A 27,724-nucleotide genomic window follows, 5' to 3' on the forward strand; every position below is an offset into this window, starting at 1 on the left:
CTAAATCACACTTTCAATGTAAAATCTCCATTGAAGATGCTTTTTAGTCTAGGATTAGTCCTAAGCCTTGTCTGTGAAACCAGACAAGGCTTAAGCCTAATCCTAGACTAAAAAACATCTTCAATGGAGATTTTACATTGAAAGTGTGGCTAGTGAGCCTTGTCTGTGAAACCGGCCCTTAGAGTTTACAATTTGTATTCTGTGTACATTCAATTTAGCTGTTTGTACATACCATATTCATTATGTTGATCTCTATTTATACATCTTATACATATGTAACATACCTCAACACCTATTACCCTTGTTCAACTGTACATGTATATTGATATTCATTTCATGTACAGTATATTCACTTATTATATTCATTTATTCATACTCAGTGTAATACCTTTTACTGTAATACCATGCACTGTCTACAATTATAATTTCCTTTTTCTTGTTGTTGCACTTGTACACTTGTACACTTTGTACTATCGATGTCACCGTACCACAGAGGAAATTATACTCATGCTGCTATTTAGCCACATCCTGCTGATTCTGCAGAAGCAGATTGAGCTGGGAGGTGCATTGAAACACTTCAGTGTTTCAGATCCTCAAGATGGAGTGTCACGATGGTTGGAGTTTTTTAATCGCTTTCCAGTGTTTTTCACAGGAATTCATCTTGAGGAGTCAATTCAAAGGATTTACTGGGACTTTTACACAAGAAAGTGTAGGTCACAGCTTCTTACAGCCGAGTACTCCATAGTGGACTGGAAAGACTGGAAAGAATTGGCTGGTACAAATATGGTACACATCCACCGGTTTAGCTCTTGTTAATCAAGATGTGCTCAGGGTGGTCAACAGTAGTGCCACCTGAAGGCCTTGGAGACACAGGAGACCATCTACCACTGATTTTGTCTGATGTCTCTATCCATTTTGGAGTTGGTGGGAACTCTAGAGTTCTTCTGCACAGTTTATGTTTGACTTGTCCACTTCTTGTTGCCTTCATTGATTGCAACAGTTTGTGGATTCATCTCATAAAGTGCACCCTGTTCTTCACCTTGAGGTCAGAGATGGAGCCAAGGTGTATCCAAGGTGGACTGTATCCACTGGATGTATTGGGATCCAGAGGACCTTGGAGACACTGATAGATGATACAGATATACAGACCCTCAGAGCTTATGAGAACCTGTAATTCGTAGACCTCTTGGCACAATTTATTCCTATTTACTTTCAGTGGACCTTTTCCTATTTACTTCCAGAGGACAGCATGAACCAAGAAGGTACGTTCATCAGTTCTTTCTTGTTTTTAAAATGTGTTTTTAGGGCATTTCTGCTTCATTGGAATAGAGACAGTAGAGATTTACAGGAAGGATGGGTGAGAGAGAAGAGATATGACATGCAGTATATGTTGACGGACGGAATCGAACCGGGGACCCTGCGATCACATTGCTGACGCCTTAGTGTGCTACACCACCATGTGGTGTACACCACTTAATACACCACTTACAATTGTGAGTAAGAACATCAGTTCATACTCACAATTGTATCCTATATTTGATTTGAGGGACTTAGCTTTTTGTTATTTTGCTTTTCTATTCTAATTCCTATTCTACGCCCAAACACCTGTTTGGTGACTATCTAATCTATGCGAGGTTAAATAACTTCTGCGGCATTTTGGGCATGGCCGCCATTCGGTTGTTAAGTCTGACGTCAAACGTGACCGCACCAGAGTACCAGTGTACTAAAGAGGTAGAATGACAGTTCAATCATTTTTTAGACTCTGATCTATTCATACAACAAGGGACACAGCCCTTTCCCGTTTTTCCTATATTGTCAGCGTCTTTGAGCCTCGGAAAAGCAGTATACAAATATAATGAATTATTATTATTACTGCGGCCTTTCCAAGAGAGCGCCTCAGCCAACGTTGAACCCGGAAACTCGTCACGACTTAACAACCGAATTGTGGGCATGGCCACCATTGTGTATTGACTTACAAACCTATCATAGATGGCTCCCATTATGAGCAGGGAGAAATTAACGGTATAGTATTTTATACACATTTATCTATGATACCATTCAAGGAAAGTTATCTGTTCTTATCTTTTTATCGAGTGTGTATTGCATTGTCCGAAACAAATATCGCTATTGTTTTTTCATGTCACCAATTTCAATCGAAAAAGAAGAACCGCACATGCAGAAAACTTGGGCGAGGTGCAGGTGACGGAGCAGAATACGAAAGGATATAGACTTGACAAAGGCTTCAAGCCGAAACTGTTAATAATTGTTAAGAAATTATACACTTTTTGCATCTGGAACGAGAGTGTGCGGCTTCTACATTAACCAATGTATTATCACATATTTGTATCGATAATTAGCTTCAACTTCCCTCTAGCATCGTTACTGGCCTAACTTTCTTGAGGACAAAGCTCTTGATGTTGAACTGATATGACATCACTGGCCCTTTTTTTCCAATGTAATATGTTTTATAACTGGTTATATCTATCTAGATCAGCCTTGGGGAGACTATGAACGACCGAACATACTCCATTGGAATAGTCTCTCATGCCAGTTGTATGCCAACAAGCATGCACATACGACTATCTGATATAGCCCATATTCAGATGTTGTTTTTGTCATTGTGTTTAGGTTTCCATTCAGTGCCAAGACAACACCTTGGGAAACCCCGGAGAGGTGATCTATGACTCAGAAACATACCCTATCATCAGGGCTCTGGTGAGAAACAGATAGGAGGCATTCGCTCTGTTCCAGGGTCGGAGTGGGACTCATTTTCAGCTCTGGAGTTTCATGCCTCAGACCGGCCCACTTTAGTTCACAACCGATTACAGTATATTAAAATCATGTAATTACAACCTTGGTATTTTAGTCTGTAATAGCGGACTCACTGTTCTCTACAGTCTTCTCTACATTTACAGGATGCTATGTCATGGGTTTGCTTCATTGTTCCCACACTGGTACAACAGCTCACCTGTGCCTTCTACTGTGATAGCAGCAATCCCTTGCTGGACACCACTAGGGTAACCAGGTCCCAACAAACCAAATGTGGGACAAGGAGTATGTTTGTGTGGGACAATGTGGGACACCCTCTCAACAGGCCCGGACCGAACTTTAGGTGCCCCTAGTAGCATCCGCTTCCCCTGGCCGAGTTGAGAGCTATGTCTATCCAATTTTTTAAAAATATATATGCATTTCCATTCTGTTTCCTATTCTGTTTGGTTTATTCAGTAGCATCCAATAATAGACTATGCAGATAAAAACGTATCAAATATATAACAAATATAGTTTATTTGAATGTGAACCTCACAATAAAGTATCTGTATGGAGCAGAAAGTGAAGTCAAAGTGCAGTATCAATTTAGTATATTAATAAAGAAAAGTAGCCTGACAGTGTTAGGCCTGTAGATGATTGAGTATGTAGGCTATCTAGCTAGCTAACTTGCCTCCCATTTGCAACACAAATGCATTGACATATCTGTCAAGGCTAACGCGCCCACACACTAGACGAAAACATAAAACACAACTCTGCACTCATTCAGACAATGACAGTGATAACAGCTGGTTAAGGATAAACCAATTGCCCAATTGCCCAAGTCATTTTTCAGTGTTTTACATAGCCTGAAACTACAGATTGTAAGCTTTCAAATGCTTTTGAAATCGGATTTTTTTTTAGGACGACACAAGTACGGTATTTGAATGTTGGTGCACCTCAGACAGAGACTGGGAGAAAAATCACTCTGCTGCAGCAACAAACGCTGTTAACAGCTAGCGGCTAACAGTGGTACATCGCTACGAACGTCTAACTACGTTTTTATAACATCACACAACATGCTGAGGGAACATGAACATGCTAAAAACACATAAATAGATGAACACACAGTCCTTGATTTTGAACACATCCTAAAACAAAAGTATGTTTACAAGTAAAGTGGTCACTTACCAGTAGCCTACGGCAAACGAGAACAGTGAATCCAATCCACAAATTATAAGTATTTAGTGATCGTTAAACTGTTGTTTGTTATATCGAGTGGGTACTTTAAAACTTAAAGTTGGTGTTATGAAAAAATTACGAGCCCTTTGAGTCAGCGGGTGGTTCGCACATTCAGCCAGCTCCCTATATCCACGTGGGGCCGTTGCCATGGGAACATGAATGCTGTTTCCTGATAGGCTGAAGACGTTCCATAGAATCTAGACGTTCTGCTGCAACTGAACATGCCAGCGCTTGGTTGCGGCGCTTTGTTGCGGCGCTTAGATGGACACTGGCCCCGTGGCCGCGCAAAGGGGGACATCTGGTCACCCTATTTATATGGTATCGGCCCAGAATGGTACCGGCCCAGCCGCCCAGAACGGTATCGGCTTGCAAGTACTACCATGACTGAACACCGGCCCAGACCGGCCCAAAACCAGACCGGCCCACCGGGAAAACTCCAGATCCTCCCGATTAGCCACCCCGGGCCTGCTCTGTTCTGTATGATTCAATACGACCTACAGCATCTAAAGGACATATCAAAGAGGAATTATATCTGTGGATTAGGAGTTCTTATGGTTCTCTCATGTTCTCCCCAGGCACACGATCATGGCAGAGATGGCCTGAACAGGGTAGCTCCTCCCCTTCTTCTGTAAGTACTTACCACTGAAGCCTTTAACTGTAAAGTACATCTAAGGAGGTCCATCAGTGAACCTGTGAACAGCTGGTTATAAATCAAATCAAATCAAATCAAATTTTATTTGTATAGCGCATTTCTTACAAGATGCAACTCAATGCGCTTCACATAATAAACATTCTCAATCAATCAATCAATCAATCAATACTGACAGAGACGCAAGCAGGCAAAAGTAAAAAACCTGTACACTATGTAGCCAGGAAAATCCCCTTGCAGCCCTCTACACATAGAGCGACTACTAGCCAGTTTGCCTACCAGCACCCAGCGGTGGGCCCCCACACCCCCCACCCCCGGGGAGCCCCCGCCGCCCCACACACCCAGCCCGCCCCACCAGCAGCACACCCGGCCCAGCCAAGCAAGCACAGACCATAAAAGGCCCCGCACAAGGACGGCCAAGCAGGTTATTTAGGTTATTTTATTTATTTATAAAGGTTATAAAACACCATCAATGGTAGTATTCTATACAAATGAGGTGTGAGTGTGTAATGGATGCAAGGGTTACAGTATATTCACAGGCTATTGTCTGAATATCTCTATTGGTTTCTGCAGGAATCTTACTTCTGTGAGACCCTTCCTAGAAGAGGAGTCAGGTTTGTTTCCACCATCTATATTCTATATAGAAGGGACAACTAATGCCGGAGTACTGACCTTGCTGACGTTTCTACGATAGCTCCTTCTGTTTCTTTGTTCAAAAAGAGAGAATCAGACACTCACACAGTACTATGATCTATTGCTCTTCTCTTCCACTCCCTCTCTTCCTTCCACTCCACTCCCCCTCCTTCACAAGTTTGTGAGTTAAATTTGAATCAGTATAAGTCAGCCATGAAGCTGACATACAGTTGGTCCAGTATACAACGACGTTAACTGTTCTTCTCTTGCTCGTCTCTTTCCTATAAAGTTGAGTCATGCTAACTCCCCCCTGTCTATGTACCCCCTTGTGAATAGGCCATATAGTGTATATAAGTATATAAGTTCACATTATAGATACATTCTCAGATGTCTACCGAACCACTTATCCCCCTATTTTTATTTATATCCCCCCCTATTTATGTCTCATTCTTTTTTTTATTATTATTATCTTAGGACTGTGTTTGTTTGTTAGCACCTAGTAGGCTAGTATAGGGTTTGCATTTGAATTTCGTTGTACCTGTTACAATGACAATAAAGATCATTCATTCATTCATTCATTCATTAAATGTTTTCCTATGTCTCTACAGCTGAGAACCAGAGACGAGAGGAGCTGCGTCGTCTGCAGCTGGAGCGCACCTGTAAGGTATGCATGGAGAACCACATCAACTGTGTCATCATCCCCTGTGGACACCTGGTGTGTAACAGGTGTGTACGCCTCTTGCACAAGTGCCCCGTCTGCCGCGGCCTACTGGAGAGGACCCTTGGTGTCCATTGGTGTCCATTGGTGTCCAACAGCTGACAGTGATATTATGCTGACAGGTGAGTTGTGATGCCAGTGGGTTGATTATCCGGTATCAATTATTGACTATGTTGAACAGTTTGCTATACAAAGAGATTTATGGAGGGGGTGAAATGCATTATTCATCTAACATTAACAGACAATCATCTTATTATTTCCAGAACGGCGCGCCACCCAGGATCAGTCAACTACTACTAGCACTGCCAACTAAAAATAATAAGCTTTCTGCTCATTTGCTTGACTTGAGAATTGGCAACATGCACATTATTATTTATTTTTTTATTTTATTTTTTTACCAGACTGTGGTAAATTCTCTACTTCTCATGTGTAATGGTGAAACAAGTATCTGTAATACTAACTGCGGCTAAGCATTAATAACCGCTAGTAAGCAGCCCATGAGCTCCCTCTACATAAATGTGGTGACCCCTCCGACCTAGATAACTACTGTCCAATATGTAAGCTACCTTGCCTTTCCAAAGTATTAGAGTCCCTGGTCAACTCCCAGCTACAAGCTTATCTTCTCATTCTATTCTAAATGTTCTAATGATTACTTTTTAATGGTTGAATACATCGCCTACATTAAATTATTCTGTATGTGCAGTATACCAAATAAATAGTAGGCTATATAAAAGAAAGAGGACATTCTGATCTGTCTCATTCAATACTATTTTATCTCCAGCCCTAACTCTAGCTCCACTTTCTGTACTTGTGTTTCCCGCCTGTGTGATTGTCTACCCCGCTCTGATTAAATGGTCTGACTTATATAGCGCCTTATTCCAAAGCGCTCTACAATGGCCTTCTCATTCACCCATTCACACACCAATGGCGGCAAGCTACCATGCAAGGCGCCTGCCCGCTCATTAGGAGCAATTTGGGGTTCAGTGTCTTACCCAAGGAGACCTCAATATGTGGCCAGCCAGGGTTACCTTGTGACCAGCCTTAAAGTACCCACACTCATTTCCCCACATACAAACACACAGGTGAATTATGTACAATGTCCCTCAGCAGCATCTGCTAGGGTCGGACGGTTTTACGGTTAAACCGAAAACCGAAAATCAGGATTTCTAACAATAGCAACGGTTTTCACCAAAACCGTCATAAAAACCTGACCTAGAAGTGTGTGGTTGAAGATGCTATGAAAGTGATCTTTGTAAACAATGTAATTTGTCAATATATTAACTGTCTAAAAGGATGTGTCACATGACAGCTTCTCATTAGAACGGAGAATTGGGGAACAGTGTTGCCTATTCCCTCCCAATTGGGCTACTTATGATCACACTGGGCGGTTTTTAGACTGTGGTTAGGATGGAAATCAATCCCATCTGGCAACATTGTTAGGGAAGCGAGATGCTGCCTTAAAAAAAAGAGCGCGTGTTATGAACTTTTCTAAAGACTGAAAAGGTGGTGAACAAGCTTGTTTTCCTGGCAAAAAAAACAACTAGAATAGCCTTACATTCAAAATAGACTAGTCTTGATGCAACTTTCATGCCCACTGTGATGGGGTACATTGCAGACCGCTAAACGGCGCTACATAAACACAAATTGTTTTTGGTAGCGCCTAGGCCTGAAGACCAGGGTTCAAGTTATAAGATGAACTCTGTGGGGGTCTCCAAAATAACAGTGCGAAATGTTCTCATGCACGCGCGAATCATGCCCACACAGCGATGGGACTTACAAGTTTTAATTAGCTATAGGCAGTAGCGGATTAAGGTGGTCAGTCCTTTGTGTGAGGACCCCCCGCCCCCGCCCCCATACACAAGCCTCCCCCCTCCCCAAAATATACAACTCACGAGCACCCTGCACACACACACCACTCATAATGCTTTACCATAAAACACTTAAACACTTTAATAACACAATAACACAACAGTGTTAATAATGCAAAGAATAAAAAAAAGGTTCAGTGCATTCAGTTCTGTCTCTATTGCTCTCCTCTCCCGTTGTCTCTCTGTTACTGTCCTGTTGTCTGTCTCTCAGTTGCTGTCCTGTTGTCCGTCTCTCTGTTGCTCCCCTCAGCTCTAAATGACAGAAATGAATTAGCTAATTAGTTGGCATGTAAACATATAGTTAGGGTTGGGTACAGTAACAGTTTAGGTTAGTACACTAGGTTAGTAAAAAGTAAAAGCCACCTTACCTTTACGGAGACAAGATAGACCAAAGTGGTCTGTTTTCAGTAGGCTGCGGTCGCGGTCCTGGAACCCATGATGCTGACGTCCGATGTCCTTTCTTTATCCAAGATTGGATGAACGGGAGAGGGTCAAATTTGTCGATCGGAGGCCCATTTAAGTCCACGAACAACAATGCGGTAAGGCTCCTGGCTTGCAGCCGGTTCCTGTTCTGACTGTCAGTGTCATTGCATCCAGAAAAGCCCCTCTCACACTCTGCAGAGGTCGGAAGAAAAGTGTTGCTCGCCACTATAAGTCTTTTCAAGGTTTTACCCTGCTGTTCCTTGTCTTGTAATTTCCAGTCTCTGAACTCACTGACAGCATCACTCGAAGGCTCTCCGAGAAGTTTAGCAAACTTCCCCACCTCACGCTCTCCAAATAGAACAAGTTCTGCCCTCTCTTTTGGCCAGAAGTGCTGATCCAGAGGCTTCAACATGCTTACCAGCTCACTGTCAGGGAGACGCTTGGTGAGATTATCAATAATTGACTGGTAAAATTGGGACTTGTTTATTTTACGTTGCGTTTCGGTGAGAGCAACCTCTTTGAACTGACCGCTGGTTATGGCCATTTTGACTTTCATTTCTGTTTTCCCTCCCTGGTCCTTCATGGCAGAGAGCACCTCGATCGTTTGGTGAATGTGGCGGCTTGCATCAATCAGGGATGTGTCGCGTTTCTGTAGTTTCAGGGAGAGACTTTGTAGTTCACGTAACACGTCTTTCATTGTTGCTAAATCAGAGAGAAATCCAGTGGATGTCAGATGCTTACGTAAACCAGTGTACTTGGCCTTCTCCATACCGGAACGTGAGCCATCTTCACTAGCTGATTTAAAGTGACGTGCTAACACTGGAAAATCCTTCAGCACAGCTTTGACAGTGTTGAAACTGCTGGACACCCATCTTATTGTAAACACTTTCCCTATTTTCAGTATCTGCAGGTTCAGTTCCGCAGCTGCTTCCTGTAATTCCCTTGCATTTTTCGAGGACTGGTGGTAAAGAGCATAGAGTTTTGAGAGGAAAAACTCTAAATGATTACAGCCAGTCACCTCCTTCAATGAGTCATTCACCGCTAATTCTAACCGATGCGCGAGACAGTGAACTGCCTGCAGCCGAGGGAAGTCCCGTTTCAGTCTAGCTATGAGTCCATTCACTCTCCCTGTTAGCACGGCCGCCCCATCTGTGGCTATGCTAATTAGGTTTTCCCGAAGAAATTCGTCATCCATTCCCGCTGATCGAAGGCTGTTTTTCAGTGCATTGCACAGGGACTCGGCATCTGTGCCCTGGTCAAGTTCAACTATGTCAAAAAACACATTGTCCACATCTCCATTTCCAGTGACATCGCATCTGACATAAATAATCATGTACGCTCGTCCATGAATTGTGCTTTCATCTATTGTTATGCTAATACTCGAATTAAGTGATTTGACATTAGAAATGAATTTATTTTTCATCTCCTGTGCAATGTGCTCTACAATCTGTGCACATGAATGATCTGATCGGTGAGTAGGGCCGACTATCGCGCCATTCATCTCATTAAGCTTCATGATTGGATTCAGTTTTGTATATGGCATCCTTTCTTTAGCCACAGTATAGGCTGCCCTGAACGAACTTGCTGTCTCCTTGTACATAATGGAAGTGAGTGCTGCTACGTTCTTAGGAAGCACTTCCTTTTGTTTAAGCTCTGCTATTTCAACAGCTCGTTTATGAGCATGACTGTCGCGGTGTATATAAATCTTTTTCCGCAACTGCTTTTGAACGGGGCTACTTACTGTCCCATTGATCCAGGCATCCGCCAAATGCACTCCCCACTTTTTCTCTGAAAGTAAAAGAGTCTTTGCCTCTTTACAGGCAAGGCATCCAAGGCCATCCTCATTTGCAAATAGCCAGGGGTTTCTTTTTTTCCAGGATCTCCACTGATCTTCTCCCCAGTTCTGTGGCGTTGCCTCCCCTACCTCTTCATTCTGCCCCTCATCTGAACTGTGTGTGGGTGTTGCGCGTTCAGGCCTGGTAGCAGAGTCCTCAGTAGTAGCAGCAGTAGTAGCAGTAACAGTAGCAGCAGGGCTAACGTTAGGTGTCATAGCAGGTTTCTTTGATAAAAACCCGAAATGTTCTAGGCTTGATGACCCGGTCGGCAGCATTGGCCTTTTTTTGGGCGGCATGGTAGCTACTGTATAATATACTCCTGTATAGCTAATGAATTAATGTTTGCTTCTCAATAATAGGCTAGGTGCACGATCTCACTACTTCCTGAAAGGCAACTGGTGTCTCACTCTATTGGTTTAATTGATTAATCAGCTGTGCACTGTGTGTTCCAACGGTTTACCGCACAGCTGATTAATCAACCTTTTGCTGTTTCACTATATTCTACTGCGCCCCATGGTGTCTTGGTGGTGAAGTGCAGGCAGTCAACGGCATACTGTCATTCACAGGAGATTAATGGTGCGCGTAGTTCTCTTGGAAAACGTGTTTATTTTACACTATTTATAATATAAATTAAATAATATTCATTACATTGACATTTTGATCAAATAATAGTTGTGGTAATGTATTATTAGCGACCCCCACAGATTTTTGATTTTACTGCTTTCATGGGAGCTCAGAGTGCCTCAGACCATCTCTATGGGAGCTCAGCTCCCATTGGCTCCCACATAACTCGAACCCTGCTGAAGACGGTCTATAATATATGAAAGACCGAAAGCTTGCGCAATAACATTGGATGGCGCATTGGATGAAGGATCATAATGGAAGGAGATTTACTAATCTAATTTATCTCATCGGAGATAAATCACGGAACCTGTCAACATATTACTACTTCGGGACCTGCAGCCAAAGCCAATCACAGAAGCCAGGTAGGCTACCTGTGTATGTGCATTAAGCTGTAGGGGTGCACATAACTTTTTGGGGCCAGTGCTCAGAGGAGCACCTAGGGATGCTGCTTGGTGCTCCCCGAGCTCGCGAGTCACGACCCGTCCCACAGGATGGATGAAAAAGGGATACATGGATAACTTATATTAGCAAAACGACATTTATTCATAAATAAAGATGAACGAACAAATGATTGTGTGCAAAACAAAATAAACAAATGCAAAATCAAATGACTGCTCTTTAAGCATGAAAGTCTGTCAGACTCCTTTAAACACAATGAAATCAACTGACATCTCTTTAAGCACTAACTGAATGTCTGTTCTTTAAACACAATGAAATCAACTGACATCTCTTTAAGCACTGCTCTGTTCTGTAAACACTGAAATCAACTTTTCAACAAAAAGTTACAGCCTAAGTATTTATTTATGCTACAAGCTTAATCATCATCATCACTGCTCTCTTGACTGCTGTAAGTTATCACTGTCCTCAATTTCAACCATGGTAGAGGATGTTGTAGGGCAGACCATCACTTTAAATAGCTCGTTATTTTGATTGTGCAACTAAGCCTTTTTTCATTTTTTCTAATAGAATTCCCAACCATATTCCCTGGGTCAGGGGTCTAGGTGCGATAATGAAGCTGTAAAACAAACGTCTGAACGTTTGAAAGCTTCAGAGAAAAGAAACGTGAAGTCCCTTGGTGTTGTTTTTCCTTTTAGCGACGAGTCGTTCGGGACTGAATTTTCACGTGTCGGCGTGATAACCGTGATAACCATGCGATACGCGATACGCGGAATGAAAGTACGAGTTACAATACTTTCCGAATGTTTTCGTGAGGGGAGTCGCCGTGGTCGTCGTGATGGATTACTTACGGCAAATAGTTACTTACTTGGTGGGGCTTGCTTCTTGGACCCAGCTGTTGGTGCGCAAAAGCGCCTTCATGCCGCGCAGCATGCATTTTGGCGACGCATGCGCACTGGCGCACCAGTTATGTGCACCCCTAATTAAAAAAGTATATTAATGGATTGTATACGGTTTGCATATTCACTGCTGTTTGGCTGATTGATTACCGGTTGAGTTGGTTTTGGAGTGCTGGCATTATCCTGGTTGAGCAGACTCTCGGTCCTGTGTTGTCTAGATGCTGTCAAATAAGGAATCTGCGCTGCTGATGTGAATTATCATGTTTGCTGGTTGAATTTTCTTTCGGTCTATGGATGGTCTTAATGCACAAATAATGTATTGAAAATAAATCGCATTCCAGCGACCACTTATATTTGTGAAACTATGAAGTCACCTAATTGTGTTGCGACTGTGCACTCTGTGTTTTCGACATGAATGTATTGTAGTAGTATATAGGCCTCCATTATTTGAAATTGGCGGCTCTGAATCCCGGTTAACCGCGGTTATTTTCGCTAACGGTTTCTCGGTTTTAAAAAATTTGAAATTGCAACCGTGTGACCAGCCTTAAAGTACCCACACTCAATTCCCCACACAAACACACAGGTGATTTATGTACAATGTCCCTCAGTAGCATCCGCTACAATATCCTCTATCTGATATGAGACAATATCAATGTTTAACATTAGGTTTGTGTGATTTTAGTTTGTGTGTCAAAGAACCATACCATTTGAACCAATACATTGTTACAACAGTAATCAGAAGTCTCTGAAGTTCTCTAATTTATCGGCACCTTTCTAATGACTACTGCTCTGCAGTGCCACACAGAGCATTTACAAGAAAACAAAACTAGCTTATCAGGGTTCAGGGTACATAAGAGAGACGAAGAAAAGCTGAATAATCAATATTTAGTTTATTAAAGAATATTGGAATACACCATTTATAAAAATAACAATTCTTAACTTTAAACACTTTAAATTAATATATGTTACGGTACATGTGGGAATACGGTACATGTGGGAAAACTAGGGTTAGGTGCTACGTCGACTTGGTACATGCTGGCATGTCTAACCCTAACCGTAATCCTAACCCTAACCCTACCCCTACCCCTAACCTTAACCCTAGCACCGTAGCACCTAACCCTAACCCTAGTTTTCCCACATGTACCGCATTCCCACATGTACCGTAACATATATATTATCTGTAGAATGACATATAGAAGCAACAGTTTTCAAGATATATCTGCATGGGAAAAAACATTGAATAGAAAATACAATTCATCAAAATCACTACCTCTTTACAAGTTCATCATTTTTATTTCCACCATAAAAATAAAAAAAAGAAGGAAATTACATTTATACCATGAAAATATTCCTTTTTATATTGAGGAAGACATTTTCTTCCTCAATTGTAGGCAACTAGTAGCCGAAATCAAGATGGTTTGGGAGGATGATCCCTCTTAATGAATAGTGTAAGAATTGAGATAACAGCTTAAGGGTTAGGTGGTTCCAGACATTTTTATTACACACAAGTTTTATTTCAAACTTGAGTGCATCAATAGTTCTCCAGTCGAAGCGTTGATTTGGGATTAGGCACTGGACCAATATGGGATGAGCAGGAGGACAGAAGTTGCCCTTATCCTAACCTAAACCATTGGGGAAATTCAACATATAAGGCCCTGTATCAGTGATGTGTGGGTGGGTTGATGACCTCACTTCTTGTTCATGAAGTGGCTGATCACGTCCATGGGCAGAGGGAAGATGATGGTGGAGTTCTTCTCCGCTGCGATGGTGCTGAGGGTCTGGAGGTAGCGCAGTTGCAGTCCTGAGGGCGACTCTGCGATCACCAGGGAGGCTTCCTTCAGGGCTCGAGCCGCGTTCATCTCACCCTCTGCTGCTATCACCTACAGACAGACAGAGCACAACGGGTTAGGAACGTGTGTGTGCGCGTGCGCGGGTGCGTGTGCGTGTGCGTGTGCGTGTGTGTGTGTGTGTGCGTGTGTGTGTGTCCCTCACCTTAGCCCTGGCCTCTCGTGTAGCCTCTGCCTCTGCAGCCATGGCTCTCTGCAGCTGATGGGGCAGCTTTACATCCTTGATCTCCACACGCTCCACCTTGATGCCCCAGGCGTCTGTGGCGTCATCCAAGGTTGCCTATGTAGGAGAGAATTACAGGTAACACTTAAGTGATGTAGTTGTTCTTTCAGGAGCTAACAATGTGTCTAGTTGTCATGCCGATATTCCCATAACACTCTTTAGGGAGGGGGAAAGCCCCTGAGGAACACTCACCTCTTTCCTTCTCCGTCCCCATCTCTCTCTCTCTCTCTCTCTCTTTTCTCTCTCCTTTCATCTTCTCCTTCTCCTACTCTAACCTCTCTCTTTTGTTACAGTAGATGCTTCACTGGTGTTTACTGTTAAGGAATGGTCCCTTTCTAATGCAATAACATGCAAAGAGCAAGTTTACAGCTTTGTTGGCTGAAGGGTTATAAGTAAACTTTATTATTGTATGTAAAAAAAGTTGCAGTGAACGCTTGATAGCAAGTATAACAGTTTGTTTGTTTGTTGACCGAACATCTACGCTCTCCAGGGGGCTATCCAAATCAAGTTAAACCAGGATGTGTTCACGTGTCTCTGTTCTAAATCAGTAAAAGTATCTATTTCCATCTAGAGATTCGGATGCTAACCCTAGGTTCCAGGTTTGGGGTTCTGGATTCTGGGTTCTAGATTCTGTACCTGCATGTTATGGGAGATGCTGTCGCGGTCTGACAGAAGCTCAGCCAGGTTCCTGGTTCCCAGAACGTTCCTTAGGGTGGTCTGTGCCAGCAGACGGGTGGAGAAGTCTGCGTTGGCCACGTTAGCCACACTGGAGATGGGGTCGCTGACCCGGAAGTACACCACTCCATCCACACTCACTGTCACTGAGTCCTTGGTCAGGATCTGAGATGGAAATACACAGTCAGTGATGCCATGCAAGTGAAATTTGCAATCTTTAGGACTTCTGTATGACCTCTGTTGTGCTACATCATAGCCACAGTACTATCTATAGTGCTGTTTTGTACAGTGCAGTTCTGTCTCCATACAGTGTATTTCTCAAGTGAAGGGTGGTTGTTGCCCTTAAAGAGGACGTTTTTTTCACACACAAAACTGAAACAGCTCTCACTCCCCAGAGACATACTCTATCACAGTAAACTTGGAAACAAGGAAATCAAGTTATGCCTAACTTCTCCTGGGTTATAACAGGAGCCCTGATTTTTTGTTTTTTGTCATAATAATAATAATAATAATAACTTTATTTGTATAGCGCTTTTCCTGCAAACGTTGCAGCTCAAAGTGCTCCAATCATTATATAATCATAATTGAATTATTTAGTCATTTAAAGGCAATATTATAAAGATGGGTTTTTAGTCTGGACTTGAACATATTTACTGAGGTTGCATCCCTAATGTAAACTGGCAGAGCATTCCACAATTTGGGTGCATAAAATGAGAACGCAGCCTCACCAAATCTCTTCTTTTGTACATGTGGTACACAGAGAAAACCAGCGTCAGAAGACCTGAGAGCTCTATTGGGCTGATATGCTAGCAAAAGATCTTTCAGATATTCTGGTGCTATGCCAGTGAGAGCTTTATAAACAAGCAGAATGATCTTGAAATCTAATCTGAACTTAACAGGAAGCCAGTGTAGAGTCTCTAAAATCATATTATGAGTTATATGGGCATACTATCCTTCAAATGGGTTTTGGGTTACAGCTAGGGTCAGGAGCATTTCCTGACCAGGAAAAAGTCATGGCCCTATTTATAGCCCAAAACACATTTGAAAAGCAGTATCCCCACATGACGAGAGGTTCATACAGTCTTGGATTTGTTGGATGTCTTTACCTCCTGAGGTGGGATGTCAAATGACACAGTCCTCAGGTCCACTTTGACGAAGGAGTCGGTGCAGGGAAGAACAAAGAAGATACCTGGGGAAGAGAGAGACAGGTGAGGGAACTGAACTACAGGGCAGCAGCCATCTTTAATCCTGGTACAGGGGAACCCACAGGCTGTGAATGTTATTCTGGTTCTTAACGATCAGTTGAATACGGTGTTAGTATACTAGTGTTAGTATTGGTCTGGAACAAAAACCTGTACAACATGAAGGACGAGGTTGAGTCTTTAAGAGTTTCTTTTAACAGTCTACCGCCACGACACGAGACACACAATGGTTGGACAGGGATGATGTAGTAGACCAGGAAGTTTTCATCTGAAGCAAGGATTGTCAAAGCCCTCTGTAGTATTTCCATAAGTATTTCCATAAGTATTTCCATAAGTATTTCCATAAGTAGTATTTACATAAGTGGTTTCATTTAATTATATAATATGTCTCATCCACAGCAGATATAAACCCCTCAAAAAAAGTTTGGAAACGTTATTTCAGTCGATTCTTCCTCCCCTTTAATAATACCAATTGGTATTGTATTTTATATTGTTGGAAAGCCTGATTAGTCACCTTTCCAACGAGGTACAACTTGTAAGGATCATGCATTCGTGGAATGAGTTACACAGCTAAACGTGTGGGTAGCGGCACCTGAAAAAGTGTGTGACTGGCACCTGAATGGCACCTAATTGACAGGAATGATATTCTGGGGCCAGTGGCGATCCCATATCTCCAGAATCTGGGACCTAACTCCATCCTCCAGGATAACAACGCTCGCCCCCACAGAGCCAGGATCATCACAGAGTACCTCCAGAATTTGGGAGTGGAGAGGATGGAATGGCCTGCCGTGAATCCAGACCTCAACCCAATTGAACACTTGTGGGATCAGCTTGGGCGTGCTGTACGTGCCAGAGTGACCAACGCAACCATGTTGGCTGACTTGCGGCAAATCCTGGTTGAGGAATGACCAGCATGAGGAGGAGGTGCTAAGTTGTTGTGACTGCGTATGGATCTTCCACACGCTACTGAGGTCCCTGACAGTGTAAAATGGCCAATATGTGTTGTTTTTTCCTTATTACTGTGGGAGAGTGCAATCATCCAATCCACCAAGCAACTCAAAACGAGAGTGAATATCAGCAGAAGAATATTGGGGATTTTGGCAAATATTTTTGGGCCGCTACCCACACATTTAACTGTGTTGCTCATTCCACGAATGCATGATCCTTACAAGTTGTACCTCGTTGTAAAGGTGACTAATCAGGCTTTCCAACGATATAACATACAATACCAATTGGTATTATTAAAGGGGAGGAATAATCGACCGAAATAACGTTTCCGAACTTTCTTTGAGGAGTTTAGTTGAACTGTACGTCCTGTAAATGTAAGTCATCAGTGTCTAATCCTAGACTATATCATTCTAGCCTCTCTTTCCTGTCTGTCTGTCCGTCTGTCTGTCTGTCTGTCTGTCTGCCTGTCTGTCTGTCTGATTGTCTGCCTGTCTGTCTGCCTGTCTGTCTGTCTGTCTGTCTGATTGTCTGTCCGTCCGTCTGTCTGTCTGTCTGTCTGTCTGATTGTCTGCCTGTCTGTCTGCCTGTCTGTCTGTCTGTCTGTCTGTCCCTAACCTCCCTGGTCTCTTACCTGGTCCTTTAGCCCTCCTGTCTGTGATGCGTCCCAGTCTAAAGATGACAGCTCGCTCATACTCCTGAACGATCTGAAAACATACAGGACACAAACACAAACACAAACACAACACATACACAAACACATACGCACATACACACGGGTCAGATTGTCCGTGGAGGACCGTACATTCTCCCGCCGAGTTAGTTTTTTACAAGTCCGAAAAGTGGCGTACGCCTTCTTTTGTGCGTATGCAATGTTTCTACATGAGGCTCCTGGATCTGTATGAGACAGAGGTCACTCTCTAACTACAGCACAAAACCTCTTGTATCTAGAATGTCATGGATAAATAAAAGTGAAATATTTTACTTTGTAGTTGAATATGCTTAGTTACTGTATAACTCCTCTACCCAACAAGCTTAATGACTGGAATCGCTCACCTTGATACACATGAAGATGGTGATGGGGAAGGTGAGCAATATGAATAAGCCAGAGATGATGACCAAGATAGTGCCACAGCATCCCAGATCCCCTGAATGGTCAGCTGAGAAAGAGAGAGAGAGAGAGAGAGAGAGAGAGAGAGAGAGAGAGAGAGAGAGAGAGAGAGAGAGAGAAGATAAGAGGTTAGTCCAGAAAGCCTGTACTGACAGCTAACAAGGAGTGAGTGGAGAGAGGGAGTTTCTATCGAGACCATGCGCAATCAAACAGGGACATGAGATGTTATATGTGACACGATGTGATGAAAAGGGCCGCATGTTGGCAATTCTCAAGTCGCACAAATGAGCAAAAAGCTTGTCCTTTTGTCCTTGTTTGCATACTACAAAAGTTAAAGTGTTGAAGAGCCCACTCGATATAACAAACAACAGTTTTAGGATCACTTAGGCCTAATTCACTGGATTCACTGTCAGTCTACTGGGTCTACTTGAGGACTTTTTAACCAGACCCTGTCACATTGGTACACCTCAAACCAAATACCGGAGAAACAACTAGGAAAACTAGTTAGGACAAAAACAAATAGGAAAAAAAGGAAAACTGTTTTTTTTTACAAAAAGAAGCATTGGTCATTTTTATGACTTGAGAATTGCCTACATGCGGACCTTTTTCACCAGACCGTGTCACATATGAGTCATCCCTGTGTTTTCCATAACGCATTATCACCATCAAATTACCATTCTACTGATTTCCTTTACTGACAGGTGTTTCACCTAGTACAGTCTCATCCCTCCATGACACCTGATATAGGCAGGTGGGCCTCAGGGTTGGCGGTAACATTGGCCACACACACACACACACACACATACACACACACACACACACACACACACACACACACACACATACCTGTACACACACACACCAATTTGAAAATGTACTTTTAAATTTACAATTAAAGGCTCAGGATTAAAGGCTTACGATAAAGGCTAAAGGATTAAAGGCTTATCCAACAATAAGGAGGTCATTAGTAGAAGTAAAGATAATCATGCTCATATGTTCCACCCCTGTACAGCCATTCTCTATGGCTGCATTGCATTCACCAATCAAGGCTTGTAGATTGTTGCACAACAAACTATCATATGATTCAAGGTCAAAGCGTGATCTAGTGGATAGTGAGTTGGACTTGTGATCGGAAGGTTGTGAGTTCAAATCCCGCCTGAAACCGCACCACTACTAGTGTGCCCTTGAGTAAGGCACTTAGCCCTCAGTTACTCCAGGGGGAATGTCCCTGTAATTCGTAATTGTAAGTCGCTTTGGATTAAAAGCGTCTGCTAAATGGCAAAAAAAATATCTGAGGGTGTGTGGTCAGAGACAGCTTGGTTGGACATAATGTGAGCAGAGAAATAAAAGAGGGAACCTCCTCAAACAAGCCTTTTATTTCAAACACACAAAGTCATACGAGCACTCTTCTGCTTATGAAAGGGTTTGTGTCGACCATGTCTACAGAGGACAATACAACTGGTCGTTCGGTGTTCCGCTCGAGGACCTCTTTGTTGTTTTCCTTGATAGTGTTTTATAATGTTGTCATGTTGGCTGCTGTACTGTGTGGTTGTTGTGTGTATGCAGTGCGGCCTTGTAGATGAGGCCTTGGTCTCAGTGGGACTGAAATGTAGCCTAGCTATTATCCCTCACACAATCAGTGAAATAGTCCAGAACGTTTGTGGGATTCAATTGTATGATCAAAGTCATCCTTGTTTTTTTTCCACAGATGATTATGTAGAAAAAACAATTGACATTTTGTATTTATGCTGGGTTTTCAAACTGCTGAAGAGGTTTAATCATCTGTCTAAAATGTAATTCATGTTTAGTGCATGTTAGATGTTAGATGTTTGAGTCATCACATTTTCTAGTTTTCACTTCCCATATATGAAAGTGTCACACTGTTCCTTAAAAGTGAAGTGAATTTCACGTTCTCAGGGTCTCCCAGGGTATCCGCAGTGTCTTGAAAAGTATTAAAAGTTGATGAATCAATTTTGGGAAAATCAAGACCCTTAATAAGTATTAAAAAGTATTATCATGATTTTATGAGGTCTTGAATTTTGTAGGTATTTTTCTGAATTAGACTCTGTCCAAAGAGTTTGAGTCCTAAAAACTTTTAGTAAAAGTTCGTGAATTTATTAGTTTTATTAAAAAACAAAGATGAACCGGAGATTGTGTTGTATGATAGTGGTCTAGTCTATTGCAAACTAAAACTGTTAAGTTAAAGGTGTCACTGATGTCAACGGTTACAGCTCGAAGTGGTGGTGAGGTCTGGAAAAATATTGACAATGTCTTTAAAAAGTCTTAGAAAGGTATGTAAATTAACCTCAAGATTCCTGTATATACCCTGTTCTAGAATATTGGAATTGGTAATGATAATCTTACTTGTTAATAGTCAAATATTTTTTACATGATAGATGTATAGTACATGACAAGATTTGTCTTAAGAATCTACAAAAGATCTGTTTTGATCTTTGTAAAAACTGTAGACCTTGCTAAACATTGAGACATCGCTATCTGATAAATTATTAAATATTTCACACGTGAGGATGAAGGCAGAGAATAAATTATTCATTAAGATCAAAGCCTAACCAGTCTTCATTGACTAGATTCTCTCCCTCCCATAACATGGGCACACACTCAACCAATTGAGTTTACTGTGGACACAGGTGAATGAAAGATACACAACTATCTCCATATCCATCCTGCCAAACAGGTTAGGACTAATAATGATGTGGAGAAGGTATGAAAAAAACGCTTTCACTGAACTATTCAGTGAAATTAGTAAGGAATGCATCCATGGTCCAGACCAAGTACAGTTAACCCCTACCAACAAGAAGCATTCACAGCAACAAAATCAACCACTATAATCTGACACCCTCTCCTGTCCACACACACACGCACACATGCACAATGGGTCACATGCCCTGAGTGCCATGACTCACAATGACATGAGATTCATGTTTCAATAGAAATGGAGAAGGACCCATCTCCCCTCCCCTCTCTATCCACACAGGTGATTAAGTGGCCCAGTACGACACACGCACCTGTCAACTTTCTGTCTCTAACATAAACATAACGTGCAACACCAGTCATGGAGACTCTTTGAGACATACATTGCCCCCCCCCCCCCTCTGCTTAGACTGAGTAAACTGTTTTAGTTGTTTTGTTTCCTGGCAACAAAGCTGTCTCCAAAGAGCAAAGAAAGAAATACAAATATGAGAGAGAGAGAGAGAGAGAGAGAAATAGAGAGAGAGAGAGAGAAATAGAGAGAGAGAGAGAGAGTGACTTACATATCAATTCATCGTTGTTCTGTCCCCGTCTCTTCTGGCCTTCCACCTCATTTTCCATTTCTGAGTACCAGTAGTACAGCTCCTTGGTGTGATAGTGTATGGGAGGGGAAGTGTATGAAGTGAGAGCGGAGTAGCTGGGGGTTTTAAAGGCTGTGGCTCTGGCTTGGGGAGGGAGTGTCCTTTGTTGTAACAACCGGACAGGGATGATCATTAACAGAGTCTACACTGACACTGACTGTATGACGCTCACAGGAAAACATCACAAGGTTACCGAACACCCTGAGACAGTTATTTAGGTAATTTATATTTTCAACATTAATGTCATGTATTGATTTGTTGAATTATTTGCCGAAATGCCAATCATTTCCCATTATGAGGCCATTTAGCATAAGCTTGGTCAGTATTGCTCCACACAAGTATATTTAACTGCTGGTGAGTTTTCATCTTTGTAGAATGTTGCAGTATGGTAGTTCACATCGCTTTAACCTCAAGATCAACATCTGGAATGAGGAAGTGTAACTCAGAGCTAGCGGTTCACATTTGGTGTGACCATGGGCATGTGCAACTGACTACTGACTTTCTCTTCTCTTTTTGGGGGGGATGATGACAGGAAAGTATGGAGGAGAGGGTATGTCAGAAGGGCATGGGCCGGATTCAAACCCATGCCGACATTGGGCATACAGTATGGCTACAAGACTACTGACTTCTAAAGAACACCATACATTTTAAAATACATCTTGATGTGCCAAGATGACAGATGTGCCAAGATGAGAAATCAGATTCCAGATGAATGTGAATGTCTTTACCAGAAAGAGTAGGTCTCGTGACAGTGACTCTCACCTCTCACATGACCAGATGGCTTCCTATTGCGTAAGAGTTTATGGAAAGATACAGGTACTGCAGGTAGAGATTATGTCCTATAGATTGACCATAATATTTGGCCATATTATGAATGGTAAATGGACTCGACTTCACACACATTCACACACAAATGGCGGCAAGCTCCCATGCAAGGCGCGGGCTCGTTCATTGGGAGCAATTTGGGGTTCAGTGTCTTGCCCAAAGACACCTCGACATGTTGCCAGCTGGGGTACGAACCGCTGATCTGCCGACCTTGCGATCATGAAACGCCGGCTCTACCTCCTGCACCACAGCCACCCCAATTATGACTGAATACAGGTGCTGTAAAAACACTGATATGTATTGCTGCTATTGTGACATGTAATCACATGGACATAGAAAGCAGGGCAGAGGTAAACTAAGTCAGGTGCTTCTACATGAACATGCCAACTATCAGATTGATCAGAGCCCAACCCTCTAGTTCACTCTGGAGAAGGTGTTTCAATGGGCACAAGGAAAAAAGTAGCTTTAACAGGGCAGTGTTTCCTCTACATGCATTTCATCGTGGCGGACCGCCACGATGGAATTTCCTCCGCCACCATTCAGATTTCTCAACCCAAAAAAAAAAAAAAGATTTAGGCCGCTTTTCAGACCTTCACAGCGCTAGACACACCCACAAGCGCTGAAACTGGACCAGTCCGTGTGTGTCGCGAGTATTGAACTTGAGGCTGCGTTCGTAAATTCGCTCTGAGAGCCCCGGAGCGCACACTGGGTTCAACGTCATAAAGGGACCAAGTCATTTGATTGGACAAGAGGCATTCCGTGAGTGCTGATCAGATTTCCAGAGCGTATTTACGAACGCGCCCTGGCTGTCACCCGAACACCGCGAGCTAGTGTAGTGTAGTGTAGTATAGGATGCGTAGTGTAGTGTAGTGTAGGATGGAGAGAGAGAGGAGAAGCCTCTCTATGTGTTACCTATGTCCAGTGTACTAGAACCACTCTAACAGGAGTGTTTGTCCGTGAATAACACCGGCTATGCCCGGGGTAGAAGCCGTCGACCAGCCCTCTACGACCACGGGAAGTCATGTTAAAAGTGAAGATACTTCTGTTAAACTAAGCTAAGCTAAACATCGCTAATCGCTAACTCCCTCCTCGGCTTAAAGTGACAAGTAATAACGTTGTGAAAAAAACCGTCAGATCAGTGTTTTTGTTTTTATTGACAACGGAATTACATGCTGGAAAAACATGCAGACACAGACAATAAGAGACACACGGGAGAAGTACAGGAAAACATTTTATTTTTTGGGGCCATCCTCGAGTTTTGGCTGAAATTACGTCGTTGTTTTGAGCGCGCGTGCGCGTTTCATGCGCGTGCACGCGAAAATCGCGAGCGCGCGCGCAGCACTACCCGCCACCATTGTAAAAATTCCTGGAGGAAACACTGCAGGGATTAACCTCAGTACAGTATTGTTCTGTCTACTAACGCCGACAGAAAGGCTGGACTGAGGGACACGGATACCATTCAACTCGTCTTTCTTATTCTTTATGAAAATTGAATAGATTGTAAAACCTGCGAATGCAGACAACAAAACATACATGAATACACAGCTCTGACACATTCAAAGACTAAAACAAAGCATATAAATGTTACACAAAGCACGCATCAAACACTAACCGTGGCATCCCTCGAGTCCTGGCATCACACAATGAACCCCTACGCACGGTCTCCCACTATTTAAGCACCTAATCACAGCCCCCAATATCCCTACGCATAACGGATCTATATAATCAAACAATTCCCACGCAGTTATGAGGCATAACTCAAAATAATGTTACAAGTATCTAATAATTTGAATAATTAATAATAACTAATAATTATTCAAATAACATTTAAAATAACATTTCACATTTGTCCCATTTTATAGGCTAAAACATGCACAATGAACACACCCCATCCTAACTGGACAGTACACCTCCCACCTAGCCGATCTAGCTACTAGTCTAGGGAGGCTACCAATGTCCCTTGTTCCTCAATGGGGAGGAGAACAACCATCCTCCTGACATCCCGGTGGAGGACGACCCCGGGCAGCTTGCCAGAGCCTTTCTTTTCTCTTTTTCGGTCCTCACGTTAGCTTGGGCCCTGGTGAGCGCTCCTGAGAAGGCCTTCCGTTTGAGCTTGTTCACACTTTCTCGAGCATCAGCTGCCACTTCTGCCGCTGATTTCACGGGCCACTCCTCAAAAGGCTTCTCCAGGAATCCAGGTCCATTCTGCCACAGAGAATTTTCGCTCAGTTCTTCAGGAACTGCTCCTCTTGTGATGATGTCGGCCACATTGCACTCACCGGGGATCCACGACCACTCGGTTGGAGACCCTGTCTTCCCAGGGTCCCACGTTTCCTTGGCTGAGTTCCCGCCTCCTGCCTCTTGGAAGGCTCTTCTTACAAGGATGTTTCCTTTTTGTTTGGCCGGGGACACCAGGCCAATTGGATTGTATAGGCCAGCCACTTGGCTCAGCAGCTCTCTCCTTGACAAGCCGTTGGGTGTACTCTCCCAGACTTCTTCTACCTTGAGGTTGAGGCCTGTCCTCATCTTTCCTTTTCTCTTGGAGAAGTATACTGATGTCATCACGTAGAGCTGGTCGGAATCCACGAGATACCCAATGCCAAGGGCCTTATTATCCTCGTCTTTCAGCTGATTCGGTAGCATCAGGGTTTTGGATGTCGCTCCAGGCCTCTCCCCTCCACAGGTTCTGGCGCCGTCCTTTCTCCTCCCACCTTGGCCAGACCGGACCCACGGCTTTAGAAAGAATCCTCCAGCGCTCAAGATCTCCTCCACTCCACTCGTGATGGTGTCGAGCATCTTCAGATCATCATGGGAAGTCAAGATGTCGTCGACGTAGCTGTCTTTCTCCAAGACACGACGCTCTTCCTCCCTTTCAATGAACTGAGGTAGCCCTGCTGTCTCCCTCATTGCCAGTTGAGCAATGCAACCAGCAGGACGGTCTCCAATGTTCACCCTCGTGATGGCGTACTCCCCGATGTCCTCTTCAGGATCGTCTTCCAACACTTCTTTGTTGGTTGCCATTGAGCTCTGGACTCTGGAGTTGCTTTCCTGCCTCAGTCCACTCTCCCTGGTCTCTTCGCAGCACCCGATACACTTGACGATTTCCTCATACTTGGCCGCTGCTGTTCTCATTGATCGGGCGAAGTGTGTCTTGGACTCGTAGGTCACCGTCTCCACATCTTCAAACAGATTGGGATGCGTCCCACTCACAATCTTTCCAAGTGGGCCTTCCCACAGGACCAGGTCTCCTACTACCTTCACGGGACAGGGAACCAGCCGCCCCTCTCTTTGGCTGATGAGGAGCTCAATACTCCTTGGCCGGACCAACTCCTGGGTCTTGACCTCGGGGAAGAACCTTTTCAGTTGCTGTGGCTCGATGGCATGGTGCACCTTGGCTATTTCATCTAAGCCGTAGCAGACCAACTGGTGGGCTCTTTCACCTTCCGGGGTCCTGAACCTCACCTTCAGGAGGTACCTTCTGGTGTTGGCTGTCACAGTCATCCCTCCGACGCCCTGCACCACTAGCGTGATTTTCTCGCTCTTCAGGCCAAGCCTACTTGCAGCCGCGTGGGTAATGTAATTTGTATCTGATGCTAGGTCTATCAGAGCACCAATTTGTTGCCCGTCGTTAGCAGTGACCTCCAGGAGCATCATTATTACCGGACACTCCTTTATTCCATTTTCTTCCAGGAGCTTCCCGGCTTTTGCTTTAGTGCAGCTCGTAACTGCTGTCTTATTTGTGAAGGCTTTCCTGACTTTTTGCGCAATCTCTGGAGCGAGTTGGGACAAGACCTCTTCCTGTTCAACGGTTAACCTCCTTGCACGTTCAACGCCGCTACTTGGAGTTTCTCTCTTTTCCCCACCATCCCTCTTACTGTCTCTACTGGGGCAGAGAAGGTAATGGTGGTCTGACGACTCTCCTTCTTTGCAGCCTCTCTTGGTGCAGAGGAATTTAAGGTTACACTCTCCGTCAGCGCCATGTGATGAAAGGCACAGCCGGCAGGCTCTAGACTTCTTCACCGCGGCCTTTCTTGCTGCCAAGTCGAGGCCTCTGAACTTCTTACAGGTGAACAGCCTACTTCTGTGTTTATCTTCGCACAGAACACAATTGTCATCAGCGCTGCCTCTCTCAGTGGCTCTAGTGAAAGCAAACTTCTTCCCAGTATTCTTCTCTGGGATCTCCGTGATCTCCATCTGCTCCAACTGTTCGAGGATGCTTTCCTGCTTTTGTAGGAAGTCCAGGAAGGTGTCAAAGTATCTCTCCGGCTGGAAACCATTTCGGGGGTCTATTTTGAAAGTAAGCCACTCCTTTTTCAAAGTGAGTGGCAGTTTGTTCTCAATGGCTCCAGTCACCAGAGGGTTTTTGATGGCTACTTCATTGTCAAGATCTTTAAGGTCTGCTAGAGCTTTCTCTGTGATTCGGATCAGATCAATCACCTTCCTGAATTGGTGCTCTTTGACTGGAGAAATCTTCTGCAGCTCTGCTACGATCAGGTTGGTGATTGCATTCTTGTTTCCGAAACGACTCTCTAGCACCCTGAAGACATCTTCGGCAGTATTGTGGCTCGCGAGCCTGAGATCCTTCACTATGGTCTCCTCTATACTTTCCAGAAGTTGAAACTTCTTAACTTCCGGAGACCCGGAGGGATCGCCTTGTTCCTGTAGGCTTTCCCAATCCTTCCTCCAGCGGTAGTATTCCCGAATGCTACCTCTAAACGTCGGGAGACTTGTAGGCTTCAGCCTCACTTTTGGAATGCCTCTCGTAGCTGCATTTCCACCCCGTGCGCCTGCTCCCTCAGTCTCCTCCAACGCTTTTTTCTGGGCTTTAACAAGCTCTGCCCGTGCTTCAGTCTCCGCCTGTTGAGCCAGGATAAGCTGGGCGCGTCTGGCACGTTCTTCCTCATCAGCCCTCTGGCGCTCTCCTTCAGCTGTTGTGCGGCGGGCGCGGTCTTCTTCCTCAGTTGCCTTTCGAGCTTTTCCTATCTCGGCGTCTCTATCTCGCCTGAGCTTGTTCTTTGAGGACATTAAATGATGCAGCTGTCTCTCCACGTCTTCTATAGCAGCGACAGGGGCCCAGTCTCTCCAGACAGAGAGCTCTTTCTCTGCTCCTGTAGTGAGCTCCTCTAAATGGTGCACTTGTCTCTCATGGCAGTCATGGTCTAGCTGGCCCAATGGGACCTCTTCTGTCTCTTCTTTAGCTCGTTCAGCCTCCCTGATCGCGAACAACACTCTTCTTTCACCGTATCTTGACCACAGATGGAGTTTTACGAGATCGCCAACCTTCGACAATTTAGTCATGCAGTCTTTGCTCACCTTCTCGATGTCTCTCGTCTGTTGTTCCGATAGTTTGGTGGGGTCCTCTTCCGCTTCTGCAAGCAGACCCTCTTCATAGCTACTATTGGCTTCCAGGAGCTTCTCAGCTTCATTAGAGAAAGCCTGCCACTGGACCTTTAATTCGCTCTCGACCATGGAGGGTGTAACGCGGAGCATGAAGGCAGATTTTTGGTTAAAGTT

At 43.8% G+C, this 27,724-nt stretch overlaps 1 protein-coding gene across 1 annotated transcript; it reads right to left on the reverse strand.

Annotated features, from left to right (window-relative positions):
* Positions 1–13,720: 13,720 nt before the first annotated feature.
* Positions 13,721–21,400, reverse strand: stoml3b (stomatin (EPB72)-like 3b; the record flags this gene model as incomplete). Its single annotated transcript, XM_080549702.1, has 7 exons — positions 21,308–21,400; positions 17,981–18,084; positions 17,559–17,631; positions 15,884–15,966; positions 14,739–14,942; positions 14,025–14,159; positions 13,721–13,912 (listed from the first exon to the last, which is right to left on the reverse strand). Exons 1-7 carry the CDS (start codon positions 21,363–21,365, stop codon positions 13,721–13,723), a joined length of 849 nt encoding a protein of 282 aa, XP_080405828.1. The 5' UTR covers positions 21,366–21,400.
* Between the last annotated feature and the right edge of the window lie 6,324 nt (positions 21,401–27,724).

The sequence above is a fragment of the Nansenia antarctica genome (assembly GCF_963989245.1).
Source record: "Nansenia antarctica genome assembly, chromosome: 20".
Lineage (NCBI taxonomy): Eukaryota > Metazoa > Chordata > Actinopteri > Argentiniformes > Microstomatidae > Nansenia > Nansenia antarctica.